This window comes from Drosophila willistoni (genome assembly GCF_018902025.1).
Source record: "Drosophila willistoni isolate 14030-0811.24 chromosome XL unlocalized genomic scaffold, UCI_dwil_1.1 Seg141, whole genome shotgun sequence".
NCBI lineage: Eukaryota > Metazoa > Arthropoda > Insecta > Diptera > Drosophilidae > Drosophila > Drosophila willistoni.
Window position 1 is genome coordinate 1,034,083 of NW_025814052.1, and position 12,344 is coordinate 1,046,426.

A 12,344-nucleotide genomic window follows, 5' to 3' on the forward strand; every position below is an offset into this window, starting at 1 on the left:
CTCACACTCAGCAGTGGTAGTAGTTGTGGTTGTTGTTGTTTATATTTCTGTTGATACCCTTCACTTAATATGGGCAAATTCTGCAGAGAGTATATTGGCCAAATGTACACAATGTAACTAAAGTAGTTGTTATTAAGTCTACAGACAGAAATATCAAGAATTTCAATATACCATTATAGTTATATTACCTGGAATATAGAGGTTTATACATAGAAAATTAAGCACTAACCACTAGTTTTTTTGTCAAAAGGTTGAGATAGTTTTTCACAGAAATAAAGTAAGGTAACCAAGGACGAAAAGTTAAAAATTATCTTCGATAACAAAGGACGACACAAATACCCAGAGATTATGGTGGCGCATCAAAATTCTGAGATCAATCTCAACTCTGGCTTAGAAGATATGTTAACTTTCAAGTCCACAGTAAGAATGTTTACTTAATTTTAAGCTTATCCAGCTTATCTCACTTATCAGTTTATAATGTTTTTGATCATTGACCCAATTTAATAATTGTCCTTGTAAGGCTAGCTAAAGGATTCAATACAATCCTCTTTCTGATTAAGCTAGTCATTAATGAGCTCAATTTCAGATCACAAAATACATCCTTTTCGGGAGCAAAAGGAACCTTAGTCTCGGATTTCTTTTGATCATTTGAACATAATTTCTTCTTTTAATCAGTTTCGACTCTTTTGAGAGTCATATTTTTAATCATCCATAGGAAAAGCCTAATATTTTGTTACTGATCTTAACACAAATCAGATTTTAAGCATATGAAACAGTTCTTTTAGTCAGTTTTAATCAACAAGATAACTCAACAGACTTAAAAACAATCTTCCAATTACTGATAACATTTTGAAGTAAAATTCGTTCGCAATCGATTTACTTATGAAATTTTTTGTAGGGTATCTCGATGTCGGCTTTTTGTCTGCGGCTGCTGCTGCTACTCAGGTTATGTGACTGTGCTGCAAAGTCACTTTTATGTTTTATTTATTGATTTTTATTTGTATAATTTTTGTAGCTGCAAGTTGGTTGTCGCTTCGCTTGCCGATTGCCGATTTGGTATGGGTTGGTGACTTAGTGGCTGCGGTTTGGTTAGCTGCTGCCCATAATTATGTTAGCTGCATTGGCCACAGTCATTAATTTCGTTGTGTTTCTTTTTTTTTTTTGCAATGTTTTTTCATTCAATTTAATTTATGATCCACTTAATTTATTTGGCTTTATTTTCATCTCATTTGCAGGAACACGACGCGATGACAACTAATAACGAGAATCTAATAACGAAAATTGTTTAAAAAAATTAATTATATTATATATATAAATCACAACGAAACAGGAATATCAATTTGAGGAACAACAACAGCAACAAAAATTCCGAAATAAAAAAAAAACCCCTTTCCCCCCACAAATTCTATAAACAATCAAAATTTCGACATATAAATAGCCATGGCAATGCTTGAGGCTCGGCCATATAGGCCATTTAAATCCAGTGAAGAGTATCTGGAGGCCATGAAGGAGGATTTAGCCGAATGGCTAAGCACCCTCTATCCGGATCTATGCATTAATGCTGAAAATTTTATGGATCGCCTCGATACTGGTGTGGCGTTATGTAAGGTAAGTTAAAAAATCTGTTTTTCGAAAATCAAAGTTTATGACCTGCTGCTGTTGCAGCTGCAGCTCAATAAACAAAACCAATTCAAATCTGAAAAAGCTCTTTCTAAGAAGATGATACTAGAAGTGCGGAGAGGAGCGGGTGGGACATTAACGTTGTCGGTGCCATTAAAGAAATTTACACACACACACACACATGGGATTAGTGGGCGAACTGATTGGTAAGGTGGAGAGAGGTAGGGATTATACACTATAGCTATAGGTGTTAAAAGCCTCGCCGATTTAGTAGCTCACTAACTGTGTACGGGTGAGGGGGGTTGAGGAGGTGAGGAGGTGAGGGGTTGTGTGGTAGGCATTTAGTTTTTACGATTGCCAGAGCTAAGCCCTTGGGTAACATGTGTGGCATGCATTCGTCATACAAAAGCTTCTTACCATGCCCATCAGCCCACTTCAAAAAAAAAAACAACAACACTTGAAATGAGGTTGTTGCAATGTTGCAACTAAAACTAAACCCAAACCGAATCGCAATTTGCATTTCTTACACAATTTCTACCTTTACATTGTAACCTAGACACTAATTTTTTTTCTTATCTGCGAATCTGTAAACTATTATTATGCATTTTAAAGATTATAGTGTGCACATATACATATGACCATAGTAATAATAATTTGTATTCGATTTTTTATACCCTTACCGATATTGGGTTTAGGTTTAGGTTTATCCAGTGTCTACTTATAGAGTTTTGTATTAATCAGTCTATCTGATTTGTCGGAATCGTATCAATGGGATGACTATATAACATATAGAAATTGAATGAATCAAAAAATGCAGTTGCTTCTGATAAAAAGATTGTTGACCAATCATAAGGTATAGCCTACTATACGTAGATATTTCCGATATGACAGCATATGTAAGAGACAGAAACAATTTGCTATACTTAGTTATTTCTAATAAAAACTAAAGTGAGAGAAAGCACACTTATGATTTTTTACTTGTTTAGAGTATATAAAGACTATAACTAATCATAGGATATAAACTATATAAACAAATAAAAGAGACACAAACAATATGCTATAGTCATATCTGAACAAAGAAAGAGTATTTGAAATGTAAGAAGATGATTAAATTTCAAGTCTTAAGCTTCTTTCTCAAACATTTATCAATTGGATTATTAAGAAACTTTCTTTACTTGCCAAGAAAATGATGGTTGAGATTAGTATATGCTTAGCTTATATGTAGTATGTACCTACATAAACAGTTTGGCATTTGGTATATTGTTTTACAGTGTATTATAAAATAAAACCTTTGACTATTGCCGACTTTGCCACGAAATTCCATTATGCCAATTTTAATTACCGATTGCATTGCCTTTGGTTTCAGTTTCAGTTTCGGTTTTTGGTTTTTGGTGGCACATGCCATAACCACACACACTCACACACACACACACTTACACACACACACCTAGTCAAAGAGAGATATGTATACCACACCGCCTATGCGCTCGCCTAACTTAGTTGCCATTGCGGCGGCGGTGGCGGCCGCTTCGGCATCGGCATCGGCGCTGAGTGGCGCCAGTAGCTCCCAACATCGCCATGCTGGAGGCCAATAGCAAGACCTCAACGCGTAGACAATTTGTCTTTACTTGTTGCTGTTGCTTTCGTTGCTTTTTGCCTGCTGTCGGCAGGCGGGCTCTTAGCCAAAGACAAGGTGAATCGTATCGGCATCTCGAGATCTCAAGCCAAAGTCGCCGACATCGTCGTCGTCGTTGTCGTCTCCATCCACAACGATTCTCCTTCTCTCTCTCTTCTTTATACTATTTGGGGAAGGGGGTGGGCTCGGGGTGGCACTCCTGCTGTGGTTGGTGGCTGGTTCCTGAAAGTAAAAACAAAAGAAGAATACACACACACACAACACACAGAAATAACATTTTACAATGGTTGCAAAAGGAATTAAATTTAACACCGCAAAATAAAGAAGATCACCCACCCAACTAGATCCATGCCAGATAATGGATACTGAAAAATGGCAGTGTATGATGCATACAGATACAGATACAGATCTAGGATCTGCAGTAGCCTTCCACCATATGTTTGATGGATATGCGTGCAGCATAATCATGAAGTTGCTTTGATCTTCTGTCTTTTTGCTGTCTTTAAATAAATGAAATGACAAACGGACGTACGGCCGGTCGGACAGATGGACAGAGAGAGAGAGACAAACATATTTATTTAGTCACACATTTGCATACATGTCCGAGATATGGATGAAGGAGCAGACAGCCGTGGCAGGTTGAGGAGGGATTTTTCTTCTTGTCTCTCTCTCTCTCTTTTTTGGCTGCTGCCGGAAATGTCATAAGCATAAATTTAATTTTTGATAATTGTGTGTGTCGCGAAGCGTTAATGGAACTTTAATTGAAACTCTACGGCAAAACATTGTAGGAATCTTAGCTCCCCGGCTGCCAGGAAGCATCTTTCATGCATAGTCGAAATCTTATATGTATGTACATATTTTTTTTTCAGTTTAAATGTAGCAATTTGTTTTTAAGTTATTATGTACCTAGGTACATATATATGTACATATATCTTTATAATATATGCAATTATGACTTCATGGCTCTTTTGTTTTTTTTTTTTTTTGTTTTGGCATTTCGTTCTTAACATGGGCCAATTAGCTGGCGGCAATCATTAGGGTGCTGAATCTGTCTAATAACAACGCCATCTAGACATCTATTTGGGAGGCTAGACAATTTATCTAGTTGATTATTCGCTTCGTCGAGATCAACCAAATATATATATATATATACATATGTATATGTGGAGAAAGATCGAGATTTTTAGACAGAAATGAGTTGTCTACATTGTAGCAAACTTCGAGGGCTGTAATAGAACTTTATCTGACTTTAAAAGTGTAAAGGTCAGTTAAAGCTGTCATTTCAGATAACTAAATTGGTTTGGGATAACGTGTCAATCTAGTTCTTAAATTCAAATCTATTCTTGATTTTCCTAAAATTTTTAATGGCCAATATGGCTTAGGCTATATGGCTTATACCTAAGTCGTCGTATATATATCATACAATCGATCTAAATGAATTCCAAACCGCTTTAAAGAATAAATATTCAAAGTTAAATCAAAATGATAGTCGTCTGTTTTTTACGATTCCATTACAAAAGGCAAAGTAAAGGAACAGCCCTCGCACTATTACTATTTTGAAACTTTTAATCGTCGTCGTGAACGACGACGACGACGACGACGACGACGACGATGAAACCGACGACCACTAATTGAATTTGATACTTTTATCAAATACTTTAATAGGCGAAAATAAAAGGCATTTTTAATTGGCCAAAGGCACTCACAATCTAGACAATTATTGTAGATAACTCTGATGGTTGCAACTGAACTGTACGCAACTAAATACAAACATACATAGATCAATGGACAGATAATGCCCCACTACTCCCCCTTACACACACACACACACACACACACATTTATTATGGCCCCTCTCAGACTGTCTTTAAGAAATTGTTTGCTTTTCGATTAAATTACCGTTATGGGTTATAGAGTAAAGTTTTTGTTTCCGCACCACCAATATAAAGATGAGATAGCACTCAATAATGGGAACAAATAAAAACTAGTTGTGTTGTGCAATTAACCGATAAAAGTGGCAATCGAATTGGCCGATACTATGGATGTCAACACATTGATAGATTATTGCTCTCGTAATATCTCGTAGTATTGTACAAATTAGCGCACATGTCTGATAATTCTGGACATTTCTATATATATGACTAGATTATTTTTATTCCAATTTAGTTGCAATTCTGTGATTATCTAATGAACTTAATATTATGACGAAAGAAAAACTTGATTGTCATAAATCCTAGACAAGAATCAAAATGTTTAGACGAACATGGTCTTATCGACTGGGTTGTAAATTCTGTTCCAGAATAAATACATATGGATGAACATAAATGTATAGGACTTCTACTTTTGGTGACTTTTATAAAAACAGTTCTTACAATGTCTAGATTTATAGTTTGACATTGCAAGATAAATTATTTAACATTAGCATTATTTAATTTAATTTATTTAGCTACAAATTATTTAAATAAATTCCTATTAAATCATTTAACATTTCATTTGGCACTAAGTTTATTTAATATTAAGTATTGCATAACGTTGGCAGTCAGGCTTATCGATAAATAGTGAGCACAAGCCCAGTCACTATGAGCTTTGCAACACTGTAAGTTGCATCAGCATTTTTAACCTGACAGTGGACAGTTGTGCTCGATGAAAATTTTGCTAAGCTCAACGAAACTGCTATTCAAGAGAAGCTGCGAAATTTGATTGAAAACTGAAAATTAAATAATAATTATGACGGATTCAAAACGGCAGTGCTACCGCGATAATTGTAAGGAAGTCACCACGCCAACGAAAGAAGAGTCTGGAGAAGGACGTCATGGAAGGAAGCATTCCTATGAACGTTCTGCCCTACGTTCCGCCATTATTTTTGTGGAAAATTCAAACCAACCATCAAACACTACTAATGAAGACGTTGGCAACGGCAACGGGAACAGGAACGATGATGACGGCAACGACAACGATTCTCCGCCAGTGGCAAAGAAGTTTAAAGACTGCAAAATCAAATCGCAAAATAAAAAAGGTTCTCCTGAGACTAATGGAGAGTGTAAATCAAAGCGACGACGATCCCATTCTCGGTCACCAATTTCACCTATTCGACCGATTGTCAATCGTTTCAGGCGCAATAATATTGACTCTCGTTCAACACCGAAAAGGAGACGGATGGATACCAAATCGAAATCACGAAGCAATTCCAGGTCCAAAAGTCATGAGGCAATATTAAGACGACGTCGTCGTAACCGTAACGCTTCGCCTTTGAAAAGAATCAATCAACGGTCTAACAGACCCAAAAGATCTCTGGATAATTCCTTAAGAAGGGAGAGGAATGCTTCCCATCGTGGACAAGGTAATTCTCGACACAAAAGTGATAGGCAAAGAAGTCCACTCTCGAAACAAACTGTGAAACCAGTTGAGGAGAGAAATGCATTCAAGGATCAATCCAGGACCTCTTTGTATCTATCTCTCAACTCGATGTTACAAGATAAAACTGGCCAGCGATTGGTGCCACTTAAGAGTGACATTTATCAAGAGCACCTGATAGTGAAGCGTCGCTCGCAAAAAGAAGTTGAGCTGTTCCGTCTTCGCAATGAAATCACCATAAGTGGCAATGGACGCCAAGAAGTACCGAATCCCATACAAAGTTTCGAGGAGGTATCATTTGATGGACTCATTAGTCGTGCCTTAAATCGTCAGGGATACGAAAATCCCACACCGATCCAAGCTCAAGGCTGGCCCCTGGCATTAAGTGGCCGCAATGTGGTAGGCATCGCAGGTGCGGGAAGTGGCAAAAAACTTGCCTACATCTTGCCGGCCATTCAACATGTCTCTGCCCAATTGCCGCTGGAACGTGGAGACGGTCCCATCGCAGTGGTTCTTGTGGCGACACGCGAAACGGCCCAGGAAATCCAAAAGGAGATATTCGCCTACAGTAATCCGTGCAGATTGCGCAGCATGTGTCTATTTGGTGGAAGTTATCGTAACATTGCGAATGATTTGACCACAACTGGCTACGAAGTGGTTGTGGCTACACCATGGCGGCTACTTGATTTTCTTTGCGAACGTCGTGTGAATTTGAATCGTTGCACTTACTTGGTCCTGGACGAAACGGATGTCATGTTAACCATGGGCTTTGAACCGCAATTGAATCGCGTATTCGAGAGAACACGTCCGGATTTGCAAATCCTAATGTGGTCATCCACCTGGTCACCCATTCTCGAGCGTCTGGCCACTAAGAATATGCCCCGTTTCACCCAAATCAATGTGGGTGCAATTTCTCCACATCCAGGTAATCATGATGTCATTCAAGTTGTGGAAATTGTCAAAGAGGAGGAGAAATTGAATAAACTCAAGGAATTGCTAACCGAAATCTATGATATAAGTGATCATCCTGGTAAAATTTTAGTATTTGCCGAACGTAAAAGTTGTGTATCTACTATAAATGCCTTCATTGGATCCTTTGTGCCCTGTGAGTCCATTCACGGTGATAAAACGCAAGCTGAGCGAGAGGAAGTCCTACGTGATTTTCGCAAGGGTACCTACAATATCCTGGTCGCCACCGATATTGCCTCACTGAATATACCAGCTGTCAAGTTTGTCATTAACTATGATTTTCCATGCTCCATCGAGAGTTATCTACAACGTATTGAACGCACTGGATTGAGTCATACTCCACATAGCAAATCTTTCACTTTTCTCACAAATCTCAATGAGAAACAATTTCGCCCAATGCTTAAGATGTTGAAGGATGCCAAGCAGCCAATCAGTCCGGATTTGCAGCGTCTATCGACTGAGGAAGATTGTGGAAACAAGAAGAGAAGACCATTCAGAAAATGGAAATATAGATCCTAGTCCTCACAATTCAAATGACACAAGAAATGTTCAAAGTCAATAATCAATTGAATGCTAATAAAAAATGAAATTTCATGCTCGACTTTAAACTTTATTTGCGTTTCTTTCATTTGAATTCTGTTCTACCCATGTGCATACCAAGTGGATCTGCAGTTTTAGCCAAAGACGTGAGACAATGTCACAATAAACAAATAACCGTAAACTTGAGAAATTGTTTTCCCCTCCTGTTTTCTTATACCCTTGCAAAAAGGGTAGCGTCTCCAACTTGATCAGCACAATGAGACAAGTTCATATAGGTATATCCGACTCCGACGCCCTTCTGACTCTTATATACTGCAGGCCAAATTGGGAGAAAGAATCTGTTTTCTTATCCGTTTAGCTTCAAACTCGATTCTTTGGGCAGAAATTCGAAATTTTAGATAAAATGCTTTATTAACTTAGATACCTTAAGGTGAGAGAAGCGTAACAGAAATGTTGGTAAGTGTATACAAACTTCAGCATGGCCAATGTTAGCCCGTTCCCTCTTTTTGTCTTTTGTTTATTATTGAATCGTGGGGTGCGGTGCGAACATTGACCGCCTTGGCAATGCAGTTTTTTATTTTTATTTGCAAGTCCATTGATCACTTTTTTCGGCCACACTTGATGGCCGGGAAGAGAGTTCTCTGAACTCTCTTCTCTCTCCCTCTCTCTCTGACTGATAATAATAATTCTTCTTCTCTTTAATAGTGCTGACATCCTGTTTGGGGCGGCCTCCTCAACGAAATTTTATATTAAGAGACAACAAAACTTCTGTCATCGGTCCCCCCTATCTATCATCTTGAGTTTAACCTTTCTATTGTTAAGCCATCATATAAATAGATATGAAAAAGGGAGATGATGATGATGATCCCTCAAAAAGAAAACCCCCAAAAAACTATATTTAGAATTTATTTCTTGATCTTTCTCTCAAAGTAAACATTAGTAGTGGGGCGTGGGGGCGGTGGTAATGAAGCAAATGAAAAAAAGGCATTTCAATTTGTTTTGGCCACTGGCATTTTGTTCATTGACAAGAGAACTTTAACACGCGCCGGGGTCCAGAGTTCAAATTAGTCAGCAGCACTCCATAAATTAGATGGTTGTCCATGTACCAGGTCTCAAATGTGTCCAGTTTGCCAGTTGCCATTGCCAGTTGCCAGTTGCCAGCTGCCAAGTGGTCAGCTCGAGTTTGGAGGTCTTGTGCGATTAGCATACAATTTGTGGGGACTCGCACTTGGAGTCATAAATAATATTCACTGTTGTTGTTACCGCAAACGTTTTCCCTTCTTCTCCTTGTCTACCAACTCCTTTATAACTTCAGGCTTCAAGCAGCAGTTGTGTCGTACAAATTGCACCGTTAATAAAGTCAAAATCGGATTGGACACACGGCAAAAAAAAAACGAAGAAAAAAATAAGGTAAGGTAAAGGCGGCAAACCGATTCCGATTGACTGTTTTGTGTTAGTCTCAGCTGTGTGCCATTTGTTGGGGCTCACCTGTGTCCAAAACTCCACCGCGCCCCCTCCCCTCCCCCGCCAAACACTATTTACAGCTTAGGCGATATTTGATCTGAGTCAAGACAAAATGAAAATATATAATATATGTGTACATATGTAAAATATAGCAAAACAATAAATTGGCACTAATGAATTTGATTCATTTCCATTTGGCTTTTGGCAAGAAAACTAAATCACTGTATATTTCGCTATCTCTCTCACACACACACAGGTATGTGTGTGAGTGTGGGTAACGGTCTAGGGGTTGACAGTTGTTATCATAATGCAATATTGACCCATATATGTCAGACAGTAGGAATTAAGGCGTGACAGAAAACAAGACAAGAAATAAATGATCTTAGATCGCAGTGATCGTCGTGAATTGAATTGAATATGTTTTTTTTTTTTTTTTTTGAAAATGGAATGTCTTTTTGACACTTACCATAAGATATCTATGCAGATCAACAAATCTCTATATATATCCATATCGATAACTAAAACTAGATTGAAACATAAATATTATTGCAAAAAATGATCATGAATAGAAATTGAAATAATCTAAGATAATCTTTGGCTCTCCTATTTTGTCATGTAAGGGTATTATATATTCGGCATGTTATAGTTTATGGTTAAACTTGACATTTTTGTTATTAACATTTGTGCTCAACCAAATTCGGTCATTGGGTGAAAAGCATAGCATTCGGTCAAAGAACTGCGAATGATCACAATTTCCACAATTTCCATTTGGTTTTCTTTGCCATTTTTGGACAATTGCCATTTGATGGTCTGGCGGTCATACTAAGGCCAATCCATGGACTTTCACTAAGTGCAAGCACAAGTGCAAGTGTCTAACCGAGAGCCAGAGTCCGGTCCGGGCCAGGCCCATCCTGTGGCACGTACAAGCGATGAGTTGCAATGTGTTTTTTGTTTTTTGACTTTTTTCTTTTTGCTCTTTGAAATTCTGCAAATAGCCTTTCGACTTCAAAGTAGCAAGGCCGCCATAAAAAACTAATTCCCACGCATTGATGCGTTGTGATGTGATGGACATGAACAGAAAGCAACGTCCTCAGCTCAGCACGTACATACATATGAGACTATATAGTTATGTTTGTATGTAGGTTGAGATACAGATACGACGCATTGAAAGAAAAGAGTCCAAACAAGACACAAACACATACACACACACAGACACCAAGCCAGGCCAATAACAGTAACAATAAACAAAAGTTTTGCATGCATAAATATTGTGAATTGAAAATCCAAATAAGCCTCCAACTAAGACGACGCGTTTCTTGTCGTTTTCGTCGTGTCAACATCGTCAAATCTAAAGCCAAAAACAAAAAAAAAAAACCAAAAAAAACTAAGCCCAGGCTAAAAGAAACATCTACATAGCTAGCTTGTAGTCACGTTTGTTTAATAAAATTAATATTTACATATGTTCCGTATATATTTACACATACACCACCACGAGAGAGTGCCGCGAGAGTGGACAAATATCCAAATAGACACAACATGGCTAGGCAATTTGCACGATCCATAGCAATCATCGCAATCGGAGATCCACGGTTTCACGTAAACATCACGCACTCATTTCGATATCCCCAAGTACATACACAGTACGAACTCATATCGTTTATGCCATATACATATTTATGGATGGATACATATGTATATAAATCGTGATCTCCAACTCAAAAATAGTCTGACAATATCTTAAGGATATCAGTAGAGTCATAAATGAGAATAAAATAAAACATTTTAATGTTTACCTTTTTGGTGATTTTGTCCATGTTCTAATACTAATACCGGAAATTAAACCGACAACGATTTTAACGATCGCTACTCAAAACTAATCGTTAAGCTCTCTCTAATCGTGTCATGAAAATCTCGACAACATTTAAAAATGTAAATGACAAAGCAATAAGCGTAAGACTTTAACTGCTTAGCGCCACTTAATGGGGTTTATTTTAGTTAGCATGTTGGCCAAATTAAGTTTTTGTTACAAAAGAAACTGGGTCTAAGGTAAATTTATCTTTCTTGATTTCTTTTGTTAATTCATTTTAAACTTATTTGCAAAAAGTGACTAATTAAATGCAAGTGCATTACATATATACAAAATGTGTTCAAGAAATAATACAAGTTTATATAGATTGATCAAGTCCTTCGATTCACTAAAAAGAGATACAACTTGAAACTATACATATTTGTAGTTGCTGTGATCCAGAAATTGTGATAGTTAAGTATTAATTTTTTGTTCTTCTTTGTAGTATAGATAGTCAGACTGTCCATCTTCTTGGGTTATTTTAATCAACCATCCCACCAAAGTTACAGAAAACTGTGAGCTAAATTTGTGAAATTCTAAAAATTTGTCATAATCAAAAACTATTGTCCTTTCGCCAGCTTGGGGCCTTTAGTAATTGAACAACCAAAATATATATTTTTGGATAGATTATTTTACGTTGGGAATGTTTGAAAAATGAATGAAAATCTATCAAAAATGACTCGCAAGGATAATTGTGTGTTTGTTAGAAGTTTTAAACTATAAATTTTTGATCAAACGATGTATTTGAACCGATTTCAAAATGTTATATCTCCATTAAATCACAATTTAGTTTTTTTTTTTTTAAATGGTATCAAATGTCAAATGGAATGACAGTATTATTACTTTAAAATAAAGACACGAATTTTGAAAATACTCAAAAAACTGACTAAATTAGAGCTTTATGAAATGATGGGT

General features: G+C 37.1%; 1 protein-coding gene across 1 annotated transcript in view; it reads left to right on the plus strand.

Annotated features, from left to right (window-relative positions):
- Nucleotides 1-12,344, plus strand: part of LOC6648740 (GAS2-like protein pickled eggs) — a 61,565-nt gene that overhangs the window by 32,176 nt on the left and 17,045 nt on the right. Inside the window, exon 3 of the mRNA XM_002071011.4 lies at nt 1,236-1,608. Coding sequence (XP_002071047.2) covers nt 1,441-1,608 — 168 coding nt within the window. The 5' untranslated portion in view covers nt 1,236-1,440. The remainder of the gene's footprint in view (nt 1-1,235; nt 1,609-12,344) is intronic.